Raw genomic sequence first — 15,919 nt, 5'->3', positions numbered from 1 at the left:
AGGTGCTCCATTTTGGATCCATTGTCTCCATGTAATAATGCCTTATGATGTTTCATAAGATCATGTATCAAATTTTGGTCAATAATTGCAACTTCTCCTTACACATCCTTCCCTAAATGTTTTTCAATTTCTAATTTGCGGGATGCCCAAGTTTTAGAAGCCATAACTTTTTCTCTAGAATCTTATTTGGTCCATTTTTATTGATAATGGAAGTACCAAAGACACATACATGTTTGATGTCAAAAAACTAAAGTTGAATAACATAGAATATTTACTTTGGTAAAAATTGACCTCTCCAATCTATAATCTAAATTTTGAAAATTTGTAACCTATAAATCATTTATTTATACTATTGATGTTTAGACACCTTTCCTAATAGTCAAGGCCTGAAACAAAATCATTTAGTATTAAAAAAAATAGTATCTAAGTCACCATTATATAAACATAATCCTTTTATCTAAGCAAGTTAAAACAATGTGACCATTTCAATTATATGCACATGAGTGAAAGGGCATCCCTTGTACTTCATGATATAGATGGTAAAATTGTGAAGATTGTAATCTCTTCAAAGTCCTTTGAGATACTGAATCTACTAATCATCCCATATAGACACTACAAACTATATTGACTCTTCCCTTTCACAACCTAAGTAATTAAAAACCACTCTTCAATATTGCTTCACATGTTTTATTCATCGATTTTAGAAATAAAGAGTGATATGTAACATGATTAGAATATAGCAATATTTTATTAATATGCAACATGATTAGAATGTCTTAATGGGATGATTTGAATGGTCGTTTTAAGGGAATTGAAATTATTTTTAAGTTGGAAGAATTCTATTAATTTTTGGAGTGTATGTGTTGCAAAATCTACTCAAGGGTGTACATTTGATAATCTCTATGTCTTAAGGGGATGTAATATGTTTTAAATGATTTGAATTCTTCTTAAGGGGGTTGTAATATGGAATTTGATTTTAATGTCTTAAAGGGATGATTTCAACATGTTAGGTAAATAATATTGTTTAAATATAAAACAAGGTTTCTAATGTTTTTAAATATAGATATTTGATGTTTTTAAAAATATTTGATCTATCCAATGTTTAATTAATTTGTAAATTTATTTGATTTATATGGGAATTGTTGATGTAGTGCAAGGCAGGCGAGACCCCAAAAGAGATGACCAAGCCCTCAATGAATACAATGCAATGGAAAATACACAAGGTATAATAGCAAGAAAACACTTGATTATCAACAAATCTTAGATTACATCAAATGTTCACCATACATGCCAGGCTATAAGGCCTTCTTAGTTATGCCCAATGCACATTCCAGATTATAAACCAAAGTTTGTCATCCAAGCTTCCTCTAAGTATATCCTCAATGATACCATTTGCTTGATACTTGAATGACCTATCTTCCTTGAATCCTAAGACTCAAAGATATTACATATATAATTAGGATACATAGGTTGGCTTTGAGTTCATAATCTCCAATAATAGGAAATATGCATTACAATATAGGATCGACCCTCAATGAATTAATGACCAAATACATAATAGCAGAGATAACATTATGTCACCTTAGATATAGGACCACATGTTAACCAACTGCTTAGATCCAAGAGTGTGTAAGCTAACTCTTAAATATAGAATTGCACCATATTAATATTAGACATTGCATGAAGAGAAATAGAGGAAATAAAGACCCAAGAAGATGAAGCATAACTTCTGCCAATTGTCACATAGGATCGTTAGAAAGTAAAGTCCACCAAGATAACTGAAAGGGGAGAGGGGATGGGAGGGTGAATTAGTTATCAAATCAATATAACTTTTATCAACCTTATTAAACCTTAAACATGTGAACAATATAATCAACAACCATAAGAAGATACACACACACATAACACCATATATGTAAACTAGGGAAACCCTTGATCAAAGGGCAAACCCCAGTGGGGATGGTATCCACAAAATGATGTCCTAATATTAAATTTCCTTGTAAGAGGATGAATTATGTTAGAAGCTAGTAAAATACATTCTGTACATATCAATTTCTATTAGGAGCTTCCAACCCTGTTAGGAGTTGTAGAAAGCAGATAGGCCCACTGTCCAAACAACTTCAGGGGCAAGACCACCAAACTCATTGTTCAACTACCCTCTATATTATTCCTTTCAACATAACAGAACTAAAATTGATCTTCACAACTTGAACTCTTTCTATGTCCTCTTACTATGCCAATACTGCACCAAATACCTTCTTAGATCTCAATACCAGATCTTCAAATTTGCATCACACTGATCCCTTTGATCACTTACACACATTTATCAACTTTGCATATCACTTGCTCAATACACAACTACATTCACGTTCACACTTCATCAAAAGGAAAATAACCTTCCTTTATACCATATCCTCAAATAATTCACTGAGTCGGCCTTGAGGCTTTCCCAATTAATTATAATAGGACCTCATTAAGATATTACAATTCATTACATTTTTTCGTAATTACAAGACACTGTTGGCTCACAGTAATTACAACTTCTCACACGTGCGACCTTTAATCTTGCGCACTCACTGATGTCATCATTAGGCTATCTATTGTCACTATCTAACTTTTCTCATCACGACTCTATCCCTGTTCAGAGATACAATCCAAACATTAGAAATCACTTCTTAGGAACTCTGTCTACCCATTTGTCCTCTATAAATCATAAATAACTTTCATATGTCTTCGACTTTTTGCATGTGCACTTGTCAATGTTATCAGGACACAATGTAGAACATATCCTTAATTGTGCTTGACCTCATCACCAATACACAATCTGTACGACCTTGTTCTTCATTTACTACTATGTTAGTCTTTATAGAAACAATACTATGTTGACACCAATGACAAACATAGTTATGAATGCAATATGTCAATCATGCTAACAATCTCCCTAACTATTCTAGCAATGCTTAGAATACTCCCCCAAAGGAATGCCATCAACATTCATGCTAACAATCTCCCCCTTTGGCATTGATGGCAACATAGATAAAAAAATATCTAAGTTCCAAGAATACCAAATCCAACTCTGTTGCTACTCTTATCTCTTCACAAAAGAAGGAGGCTTGTCACATGCCCTACTAACCTATGACTCAATTGTGAAGCCAATCATAGAATGTATGGTTTCAAGTCACGATCTCCACTCTATTTTCTTTTTTAATTATTTCATTTATGATTGCTAGTTTTTTAATTAGCTAACTCAAATATCATTGTTTTCAATTCCACATAAAAATGTAGTAGGAACTAAGAATTAAATCAAAGTGGCTTCATCTTTTTTATTTATACTAAATGTTTTCTATTGAAGTTTCACTCCTAAACATGCATCGACCCAACCACACAATTAGACATTTTAAAATTCAGTTTTGCAACATAAATTATAGATCTAGTTAAAAAAATGAGTTAGGTCTTTAATGTACAACCACAATCTTCAAAAAAAAAAAAAAAAATCCACCACCTTTAAATGTAGTATATACCCACTTTAGAAGACATGCAGACGTATGCTCAATTTTTCAAAATATTGTTACAATAGTACTTCATTTTAATTCTTTTACAAATTTTTTTGTTACCATCTAGCTTAATTTTTAATTTATCACAATCAATTTTATTACATATTCTATATTTTTTAATCTTTAACTATTTTCTTATAACTATTTACTAATTCTTATTTAAATAAAAGACATTGAAACAATAAAATAATCATTAAAAAAAAATCATATGTGACCCTCCAATTCCAAACCTGTTTGGAATCCAATCACAAGCAAACAAATTAAACTCAATATAACATTATCATTTAATTATCCTCAGGTACGTATAGAGCCTACGTATTTCTTTGTGTGCGCAGTGCCAAAGATGCCATTGGACTCGAAAGAAGACTTGAAAAAATAACCAGACTATTCAATTCATGGATTGTTCATGTAGAATTCGAGGTTGGATAGCAAGGAGAGTGGCGCGAGTAGCTTATAAACGAGAAATGTGAAGGGCAGAATCGTGCAAAGGCAACAATGGATTCAGAGAAATCAGATTCAGATAAGCGAAATGGCAAGGATTTGGAAGGTTTTATCGATCTGTGGAAGCTAATGTTCAATTTTATGTACTCCCTAGGGCTGCGATGGGCTGTGGAATTAGAAATTCCAGACATTATTGCCAAGGGTGGACCTGGATCGATGCTTTCCGCAGAGGAAATCACCGGATTTCTGCCTTCCCCTTCACCAAACATAGATTTCCTCTCCCGCACACTCTCATTTCTGGCCACTAGAGGCATTTTCTCCCAAACCCTAGTGCCGGACTCCGCCATTAAATACGGCCTTACGCCCATTTCGAAGTGGCTTGTCAAAGATAGCGACAATGGAGGAGCAAAGGAAGGGACTTTTGCTCCCTATTTGTTACTGCACACTCACGAATCGCTAATTACTCCGTGGCATCGTTTGGGCGAGAGTATTTTACTCGGGAGCGGTTTTCCGTTTGAGCTGGCTCACGGAAAAATGTTCTTCTCCCTTGCCGAGGGCAATCCTGAGCTTGGCAGGCTGTTTAATGAGGCCATGGGAACATATTCGAAGATCCTGGTGAAAGACATTTTAGCGGCCTATGGCGATGGATTCAGCAAGATGGAGTTGAGGACTCTGGTGGACGTTGCCGGTGGAAACGGTTCCACAATTTCTGTCATTTCCCGCTCTTTCCCTAATATCAAGTGCTGTAATTTTGATCTCCCTGATGTAATCTCAGAGGCTCCCAATTATGCTGGTACTTGCTTTTCACACACAGCGATCGAACTTTGTTTTCCTTTTCCTTCACGTATTTTGGAAAATCAAAACCTTGCCCTTTGTTTATGATCTGTTTGTGGTACAGGTGTGCAACACATTGCAGGCGACATGTTTGTTAGCGTTCCAAATGGAGATGTTATATTTATGAAGGTAAGGCCTTAAATCAATTTTTTTTTACAGCAAGTTGTATCAGGATTCAGCTCTGTAGTTTTCTGAGACAAATTTGTTAGCTATTCTTAAATTTGCCCTGTTTCATGCTCTCCTTAGCTGGTATTGTTGACAATTTGTAGGAATTTCAGACAATCTGAGGTTTTCATAGTAATATATGATGTTAAAAATTTAGGGTCAGAATTTTTAGTGAGGAAATTGGTGATGTAGTAAACTGTAAACGTATTCTTTTCATTACTGTTACAGTCAATTTTGCATGACTGGGGAGACGAGGAGTGCAAGAAAATCCTGAAGAACTGTCATCAAGCTCTGCCAAAGGAAGGGAAATTGATATTGGTAGAAATGGTGTTGCCAGAGCCAGGGCAGAGCAAGTCCAGCTGGTCAGAAGAAATAGGAGGAATAAGGGATATGATAATGCTGTCAGCCACAAGAGGTAAAGAGAGAAGGGAAGGAGAGTGGAGAAAATTACTGCAAGCATCTGGATTTAACCGCTATAGTATAATCCCGCTGCCTTCTGAGCCATTGCAAATGTCAATAATAGAAGCTTTTACTGATCATCTTGAGAAATGATGGATTGCTTGGACTGTACTTGTTTGTTTTCATTAATATTTTTCTATTGTTAAAAGAAGCTTGGTTTGAACTGTACTACCCTGTTTTGTGAATCAAGTTCTCTAATGTCTTTTGTTTACAGACTTTGCTTTTGTACTTTTCTCCACTAAATCTCAGTACAGTATATGAGGATGTTTGCATTTGGTTTTTTTGGGTCGAAAGGAACATATTCCAAAATAAAAATCCCCATATTTTCCTGCACTAGTGGTTGAAATTTTTAGTTTGCAGGCCGCACAAGCAACACGAAAGAGAAGTCGAAACTAAATGACTTTCTATAGGTAGTTGTTAGAATTGATTCAATTCAAATTGATAGACATCCTCGAAGCTTTCGTTCCAAGGCCCAAAACAAAGACTTAAAACTATGAAAACTTCTGATTTTCTATCTTCATGCTTGTTCATTTTAATTTCTTAAATGGGGTTATTAAGACAGTTTTCAACTTCCCATAGCCTCCACCGTTGTTTCTACACTAAAGGTTTTGAAAATGGTGCTCCTTCAGTACTCTATCCTGCCACTTGGATTGTGCTTTAGGTCTTCAACCCTCATTTGTGAGAAGAAGTCACTTGAGATTTTCAACTCCTTCTGAAGTCCTTTTGGCTCAACTTATCTTCTTTAATGGATGTGGCCATTTCCATATTTATTTACCAATGATTTCCTTTGAAACGATCACCCACAGTTATAAAGAAAACAAGCGCTGGGTGGGGAGGGGAGAGAGCGTGGGGTGGTAGGTGCATAGGAGAATTTGTTGGTTTGGCTGGGTGTTGTGCAGTAGGTAAATTTGAAGTTATAAGGTTCTGTTTGGTTGTTGGAAGATGAGGGCCAAAACCAGGTTATCAGGGTTAAAACCAGGTTTTGCAGGAAAATATGAGCATTTGGTTGGTTAAAATTATAACCTGGTTTTCAATTTCATCTTCCAATAAAAAGGTGGAATTCGAAATTAAAACCAGGTTTTGAATTTCATGACAGTTTTTTAAATAATATTGTAGGGTCCATAGTATATTCATCTTTCGTGTCAACCTTCGAAAACCTGGTTATAAGATAACCTGATTATGCGTCAAATTCATCTTCCCCAACCAAACGGGGCCTAATAGCAGTGTCAATTCAAAAGTAGGAAGATAGGGGAAGAGGACAGTGGTGTTGTCTCAATTAATTTAGAGAAGAAATTCAATAATGTTGCTATGGTGTAAGGGATAGTTTGAAGTCCACAAAGCTGAAATTCAGTAATGTTGCTGTGGTGTAAGAACAGTTTAAAGTTCAACAAGGAGAGTCTTGTGGACTTCAAAGCATTATTGATATAGGGACATATTGACAAAGACAAAATCTAAGAAAATTTTCAGTTGCAGTAGTAGCAAAGAGTAGAATGTATAATTGAAAGATTAGTAATAATCTTTGAATATCAAAATAATGTATTGTTATTATATATGTAAAAGTGTAATATTAAAATATTATATTGTTATTATGAATCTAAAAGTGAAAACACAATTACGCTTTTCTATTGCACACATAAATTAGTACTTTGAGTCTTCAAACCTGAATGTAATGTGACTTATCACTTACCTGGTTAAATGTCCCAGCCACTTGCAAATAGTTTGTTTGTGTCTTAGTATGAGTATAATGCTCTTCAAATTTTGCCTTCAAATAGCATAATTAACAAAACTATGGAGGCATATGCAATATATAATAAACCAAATAATTAAGAGGTCCTATTTAGCCCAAACCTCAATTTTGTGTGTGGAATAAGCATGATAAAATCATTTTTATAGAGATCTCTTAAGTATAAGAAGAAAAAAGTTACAAGAACAATTAGCTTTAAATTTACTTATTTAAAGCTATACATGACATTTAAGGCATGGTATTGGGCAACTTGCACGTAAAGCTTACTTTTGGAGTGGAACAACTTTTGGTATGGTAGATACTCGAAGGCTGGTATCTTATTGCAAATGTCAATTATGGCTAATGAAGAAAGAATCACATTGGAAGCATATATTCATTTCTGCTACTTAATTGAACTCACTTTTGATGAAATATCACTAATAGGATGAATTGTGTTCATTAAATGACAATTGTAACCCAAACACAAAGATTGAACCTTTGTAGTAGATGTAGGGCTTTAAATTTATTGCAGATAGATGGAGGACTAAAAGTTTATTAGCCTTTGCAATAGATTATGAATCCATGTTCAACTATTGAAGAAGCATCAACAGAAAAGCCAAAGTAGCCTAGTTTATTTTACATATTCTGATCTTTGCATGTTTTTGAATTAAGTAGCAACCAAATTAGGGGGCTAACCCTATACAATGAAGACAATCCTAGAGGATTGACACAAGACCACCATTAAAAGTACATTGATGGCAGCAAGTGAAACTGAAGTAAACAGAAAACAACTACCTTTTACCGCTATAAAAAACAAAAGCACTGGCACAACTAAACCACCTAAGAGAATGCAATGCCAAGAGAGGCTGAGTGCGACAAAGAGCTGAAGGCTCCAACTTACAATTACAAAGCATTTGCCAAAAGAGGCAAATAAGAACACACTGATAGCCACCCCCAATAAAGGGCTCAATCCAAAAACCTTTGGAAAGGACAGGGTTGGCAAAGATCTTTTTGGACACAACAACAACACCCTAGTTATTAATTTGAGCACCCCTAGTTGTAGATCTCTCCACTAGTTGTAGAACCCCTTACCACCTCAATAGTCAAGGATCCCACCTCAATAGGGGCAACAAAGAGAAAGATTGACAAAGCAAGGCTAATGCCATAAAACCACCATCTAAAAATAACTCCACTAAAAGGAACCTCCATATTTGCAAAGAAAGCCTTCACCTCAATAGAAGACTCATCCACCTCCATCTTCACAACAAAAATCTCCACCTCTATAAAAGACAACACCACCTCCATAGGAACTATGAAAAAAGGAGTAAATTGTGGATTCCAAGCCCCTCTCTCGATTAGTAACACTCTACTAACAACCACATGGTTGAGAAAGACCCCCAAGCTAGTTGCAAATCTTAACAAAAAATAAGGGTCCAGAATGTGCCCTTGAAAATTGTTAGCAAACACCTGGACACAGAAACAAAGAGAAATGAAGCCACTGCCCCAATTGCATAAAAGGGACAATCTAACACAAAGCCAAAGGAACCAAATGCCCACCAACATCAAATCAAAGCAAAAAAGACATACTTAGGTTGTTTGAAGCCTATCATCCAATCCAACTCTCCAGGTTGAAGATTCTTCATCTTCTTAGTAAAAACACCAACCCTAGCATAAAGGACATCATCAACAAAAAATAAGATTGTGACCCCATTTGCTAGTTGTTTCCACAATTCTTTTACAGTAGAGATCACAGAGAGATCATTCCCTCTAGTAGACACACCATCTACAACACATGCAACACAAGAAGAAATATGGAGGACATTGCTCCCACCATAATAGTGAAGCTTGCAAGAAAGATAGTCTCATGAAGAGACCAATGAAAAATAACCCACAAAGGAGTAACACCACCATATTGGTTAACAAGATCTTTCTCCCACCAAGAAAAAAAAAGTGTCACAAAGAAAGAAGGAAGTCCAAACAATGCACAATAAGGAGAAGGTTATCCACCAATTAAAAAAATAGACTTAGTCCGTGATCGAACAAAGGGAGTTTGACCAACATCTACATAGAAGGAAAATGAGATGTGCAACCAACAACGCCCCAACAAAGCCAGTCATGTTATCATCCAACATCTCCAAATGTGCATTACAACAAGCAACAACTGACTTTTGATGAACACACAAAGCCATGCAAGACCAACTAAGGGTCTTGGAAAATTCTTGAATAGGGAAGCTAAACAACACAACCCTTCTGCCATTACAAGGACACCCATCGACACAAACAACTGGCTCATCCCATTCATCAGTAAGGGTCAAAATTAGCAAAGTCCCAATAAGAGCTTGGGAGAGTACAACAAACCTGCAAAGAAGAGCACGCGACTATAGATACAACTAGAGACAAGAAGCTAGACCTTCTGGTAGAGAATAACATTCCCAAACTGAACCACACTAACAAGAAGCAGAGCATATGAAGCCATAAAAGCTAGGAAGACCCCATCTTCACAAACTCCTTTGAAGACCACAAAAGGTCATACAGAAGAGATTAACACATTGCCATAGCCACAAGGATCATTATCCTTGTCTACTTCCAAGCTCTCAAAGCCCACTCCTCTTCCTACTAAGAGCAACTATTAGAACTTCTTTTGAAAATTGAACTCTTCATGTTGACTTGAAAACGTCTTATAACTATTTGTTGGTAAATAGGTTTAGCAGTATTTACAATTGTAAAACACGTGAACTATGTAATTAATGTTTTGAATTAACCAATATAACACTTCAAAACATGTGAGTACTTTAAAATTCCTGTGTGTGTAAGCATGCTCTTTGAGCTTTGTTTTTTAGATTAAAAAATGGTGACAAAATAATAGATGCAAATACATCCAAAGTCAAAATTATTCTCAAATACAAAAAGAAAAATAACTAATTTAAAAATAGAGGTTTAAATCCAACATAGTTTTTGGAGAACATTCTTTAAATTTAATGCACAAATCTAGTACAACATTTATACAAGGTTTTTTTAAAGCCAAAAAGAAGTAAATGCCCAAAACATTATGATGCCTAATATTTATGCAAATGTAAGACCTACAATACTATAACACAATTATATAGCACAATGTTTTGCTTGAAGTTCTTGAAATAAATAAATTAATTAAAAGTTCAAGACTATGCATTATGTGCAGCCTTGAATACAATTGTGGTTTATAAGACAACCCAAGTGGGAGAAAACCCTCCAATGCTTCCAAAGGGGCATGTAAGAAAAATGTAGAGGCACAAACAAGAAAAACACTATGTTAAAGAATGCCAAACGCACAATTGCACTTGTACCTGCACATAACAATGTAGCCATAAGTGGTAGCATAAGAAATCTTGAAAAAAAATATTGTTTTGTTTTATTTGGCCATCATAAAAAAAAATACCAAATCTATTTTGTAAGGAAAAATTAAGCCCCAACAAAGATACCATTAACCAATCACAAAAAAGAGTTAGAAAAAAATAATAATTAAATGAAAACATCATTGTAGAACTGAAGAAAGTGCAATGTAGCATGGATCACCTTTTAGTGTTGATGATGATAATGATGCCTAGACATTTTAGGTAGTGTATGGGTGTTTCCAAAATCAGCTATATGTGCTGCCATATAGAAGTCTAGAGAAGTTCATTGTCATGCTTCGAGTCTCAAAGAATAACATTAATTGAATAATTGTGATGGATATATGCCAAGCCACAGACAATGTTTAAGTATGTCTATACATGTCTCTATAAATCCATTTTACAGACACCTCCAATATTACACTTGTCAATATCACATGGCAAATTGTTGTCTAAATTTCCATAAGGCATGAACTCAAAAACAAAATCTTTGAATTATTTGCATTCAATGTCAAAACTTTAATGACTTGCTTCATTCTCCAAATTGAGAGCCTTAACATCTATCAATATTCCAATATTCAAAACTCCTTTATAAATAGAGGCATCACCTCCAACTCTTATCAAATTGCCCTTGCTAAATCTATTAGTTTCCATATATGAGATTCTGGATGTGAAACATCCATTGATGGTTCCTCCTTTTTCTTTAGAAAGAAATATTTGCACAAAAGAAAAACTTATAAGTAGCATACAACTAAAATGGAGATAAGAGAAATTGTGAATTAAAATGATATAAAGCATCCCATTATACTAATCTTCTTTACAACATAACACACAAATTTGCAATTGAGGAAAATTTGATTGAAAATGATAGTGAAATCCCCTCATGACTCAAAGTGTTGAGACTGCTTGTTGTAAACAAAGCAAGGGGTAGTCATCAAGTCTATGCGTAGAAAGAGAAGACTTCATAACTAGAAGAAATATATATGTGTGTTGTAATACATGATATTTTTCATCATGCAAACCATGTGTCTACATATAATAGATTTTGTTACAAAAACCTCCAAATATGTGTCCTTAAAATGTTGTAGGATGTCACAAACCCCTGCCCCTATTTTCTGCCAACTTTTCTTAGGTATAAGATAAAAGTACTACTAGGAAAAATGGACCAATCTAAAAATTGGAATTATAATTGAGAAATTCATTTTAACAGAAAATATCCCATTGGCCATGGTATAATGAAATTATTTTCCATTTGCTTAGGTCCTTAGGCAAACACAAATAGAAATTAGATACTCAAAACCATTAGTTCCCACCATTAGAAGGAAGCGACCGATAAAGAATGCTACAACTTATTTATATGACTTGGCATGAGAAAATCTTAGATCCAATCAATAACATTGAGTGATCTTCAAAGCTTTCATCTATATCCTATATTTGTAGCACTTATCACTATTTTTCATGGTCTCTATTTTTTAATGTACTTCGGTATAGAAAATCCAACTATGTCTATTGAGCATGTGGCTATCATCTTTTTCTATGATCCTATGATTATTCCACTCATTGTGTCCTAAATGAAAAAAAAGGTCATCAAGAAAACATTGTGTGTCCTATGACCCCATGAAATTACACCTCTTATATTTAACATCTACAAAAGGAGTGAGCAAAATGATGTGCATATTGCATTAGACTGCCTTCTATTTGACATGTGATAGTTAAAGTGAATCTATATACTACTTCTATACTAGTAAATACCATCCCCTCTCTGTCATTCTCTTTAACATTGTCATTACTATCTCTTTTATGCATCATGTTAAATGTCCATGAATGGTTCAAAACAACCAATACTTCATTGCACCCTTTTGTCTCCTACTAGCATTACCTTTTTCATAGTTACTTGTTTTCAATAATAACTATTTTACTTGACGAGTAACATTATTACCGCTTCATTAGATGCTCAATCAACTCTTCAAGTATCCAACTATTTTACATGCTTCTATGTACTTGGTAAAGATACGAGTTTTATTCACAATCTAATTACAATTATTCATGACGATCTTCTTAGAATAGACTCTAAAAACACTTACAAGAAATTTCACTATTGATTCATATTTGGAATCTCTTATAGCAAGGAAAGAACTACAATGCATCAAGCTATTAAATAGAGAGTTTGTTTTGATAGAACAATTTGATTTTTTGTTTTAACATCTACTCTACCATTTACATGTTAATTGGTTTTTATTGTATTAGTAGTTATTGAACCATTCAAATGCTTATTACCAACTTCATTTTTTCCCATGTTTTCAACATGTATGTTTTGATATGTAGCCATTTGTTAAGATAAACATATGTATATGTCATAGTTCTACATACTTGTGTCAGTCTAGATACAATATGAGGATGATATTTTGTTGTTGTTCAAAAACTAATTGTCTATGAGTTGATGTAATGAACTTCCTTGAACTATTTTTAAGATATAAAAATATATTTAATTAGCTAAAAGTCTAGTATGGATTACATAATAAGATTTGTTCAATATCTAGAGTATGTGTTCTATTATTTAATTTTAATTTCTATCAATAAGGTCTTATAGATTATTTGGTCTTGTAAACATCAATAAAAGTCTATATATATTTTTTCAATATAAATGATAGTTGTAGTATGTTTAATGGTGCTTGTAGTAAGTTTATACGCTAACCAAATTTGTTTGTTTGTTTAAGTACCTTGTCTAATATGTTACTATTCATAGCACTAAATGACTAAGTGACACTAATATTTTGGGAGCTATCAAGTAATGAATAAATGCTAATACTTATAGTTCTCTATAAGCACCAAGTATTATTATTTGAATATTTGATGCAAGAGTTTTTAGTGGCTTTTTAAGATTTTGGGTGTTTACCTTAGTTTTTTAGAAAGTTGCTTTTATTAATAATCTCAAAATATTATTTCCAATTTTGAATTATTTGGGAGTTCACCTTATCTTAGAGTTTAAGAAGTTTCACAAAAAAACTCAAAATTTTTTTGTTATTTTTAAAAATTACCGAAAAATGGAAAATTTTAGATTTATACTTAAATTTGTGTTTTCTCTAATTATAGTGCAGTGGTGGGAAGAATAATAAGGAAGGATTGTAATTCTGAAAATCTTTTGTGTTTTTTTTCTTTCTTATGTTTCTATATATTGTTAGAGGAATTTTGACTACATCATTTGGTATCAGAGCCCAGTAGGTTTGGGAAAGAGAGTTTGTTTTTTTTTTCTTTTTTTTTCTGCAAGTTGAAGAGAGAAGTTGGTTTCCAAAAGACTAGCTAGAGAAGAGAAAAGACCGAGGTGAGGCAAAAACAAAGTGGAAGCAAGGTTAAAAAGACTTTCTTGAAGAGATGGATTTGTTGAAGAGGTATTTGCAAGATGATTATTTGTCAAAGCAAGAAAATTAAAGAGAAGTTAACGAGAGGAAGAGGAAAGAGGAAAATATGAGGCAAGCGGAGATTGTGAGAAAGAATACAAAAGTAAATAAGACCTTAGAACGAATGGGAAAGATAATAGAATTACATATGAGAAAATGATTGAGGTGAGGCAAAGACAAAGTGGAAGCAAGGTTAAAAAGACTTTCTTGAAGAGATGGATTTGTTGAAGAGGTATTTGCAAGATGACTATTTTTCAAAGCAAGAAAATTAAAGAGAAGTTAACGAGAGGAAGAGGAGATAGGAAAACATGAGGCAAGCAAAGATTGCAAGAAAGAATACAAAAGTAAATAAGACCTTGGAATGAATGGGAAAGATAATAGGATTACATATGAGAAAATGATACCTGCCAATTAAGAAGAGGATCACATGGCTTATTAGAAAGATTATTCAAAAGAGGAAAAGGCAAGCAAGGGCAAAACCAATAGAGAAAGAGGTAGAAAATGAAATGGTTAGTGTACCTATCACTATTTTGACAAAGTATTGAAGAAGGCAAGCTAAATACAGTTGTAGATGAATCTCTTTGTCATTTACAATTATTTGAATCTGATGCTCAAATTGAACAAGTGAAAATGCCTATTAATTATAAGGTTTCTAGTGAAGATGTTACAAAGTTGTTTGTTAAAGACATAAATGATGATGCTACAAACATACATACACAAGAAATAGAAATTTGGAATCTAGAGGCTAAGAGGATGTGAATATGAACTAGGTTAAGGGAAAAAAGAGGAAGAAGAACTCAAGGGAAGAATTGGAAGACCGAGAAAAATAAGTAGACTTACTTCAAGAGGGCTTTAATTTTCTCTTCTTCAAGTCAACACAATAGATATTTGGTATAACAGGATGGATTAAATCCCAACAAGAAGTATGCATTCAAAATTAACTTGTAAGAGTTGCATTCTTTTCAACTAGAGGAGAACATGCATGAACTTTTAGTGTTTTTAATTTTTTTTTAAGAATGTTGTTTTTCTTAATAACCTCAAAAAAATATTTCCAATTTCAAAGGTTGGTTGGCAGTTCACCTTATCTTAGTTCTAGGAAGCAATTCAAATTTTTAAAGTAGTTCTACAAATTACTAAAAATAACAAAGAACTATTTTTGTGGAAAAGATGCCTACAAAAGAAATTTTTGGATTTGTACTTAAGTTATTGTTCTCTTATTGTAGTTGTAATGGAGTTTGAAGAATAACAAAGAAGAATTTGAAACTCTGAAATCTATTTTGTGTTTTTTTGTATACTTCTTAAAGACCAAGGATGAAGTATTTCATTGGTTCTAGGAGTTCAAAGCTCTTGTAGAGAATTAGATAGCCAAGAAGATAACAATTCTTCTATCACATAATGTAGGTGAGTAGAAAGGGAAAGAGTTCTAGGATTTATGTATCATCGAGGGAATGAAGAGAGAGTCAATTATTCCTTGCAACTAAAAAAAAGGGATTGCTAAGAGAAAGAACTGTTATATATCAAAGGGAGCAAGGGCTATGTCATATTACTAGGATATGCTAGATTACTTATGTTTAGAGACATGTAGTATAATAATATAAATATAGAAGATAATTCCACATAAGGCATTAGACAAGATGATACTAGAGCAAGCATTCACAGGGAAGAAACTAGATGTCAGTCACTTTAGGATATTTGGGAGTTTGACATATTCTCACATTCTAGGATCTACATGTTCTAAATTAGATCATACTATAGAAATAGGATACCCTGTGGGGAAAAGCAAGACCTCTAAGGAACATTAAATATTTATTCCAAGGGCCAAGAGGGTTAAATTTAGGTGTGATGTCAAATTTATGGGGGGCAAGGCATTTAGGAGGGCCAAACATATGCCAATAGATTATCAAAGTAAGAAGTTAATAGCAGCTCCAAGGATTATGCAATAGATTCAAGGGGGAAAAAGCATGAGCATTGATATTT

The 15,919-nt window shown here is 33.6% G+C and overlaps 1 protein-coding gene across 1 annotated transcript; it reads left to right on the top strand.

The window, feature by feature from the left end:
* Positions 1 to 3,852: 3,852 nt before the first annotated feature.
* On the top strand, positions 3,853 to 5,621 carry LOC149575085 ((R,S)-reticuline 7-O-methyltransferase-like). Its single transcript, XM_089814952.1, has 3 exons — positions 3,853 to 4,788; positions 4,894 to 4,958; positions 5,223 to 5,621. Exons 1-3 carry the CDS (start codon positions 4,050 to 4,052, stop codon positions 5,544 to 5,546), a joined length of 1,128 nt encoding a protein of 375 aa, XP_089671078.1. The 5' UTR covers positions 3,853 to 4,049; the 3' UTR covers positions 5,547 to 5,621.
* The last annotated feature ends 10,298 nt before the right edge of the window (positions 5,622 to 15,919 follow it).

This window comes from Cupressus sempervirens, chromosome 2 (assembly GCF_028749045.1).
Source record: "Cupressus sempervirens isolate cs-2001-9-10 chromosome 2, ASM2874904v1, whole genome shotgun sequence".
NCBI lineage: Eukaryota > Viridiplantae > Streptophyta > Pinopsida > Cupressales > Cupressaceae > Cupressus > Cupressus sempervirens.
Note: the sequence above shows the minus strand (reverse complement) of the source record. Positions and strands in the feature narration are given on the sequence as shown.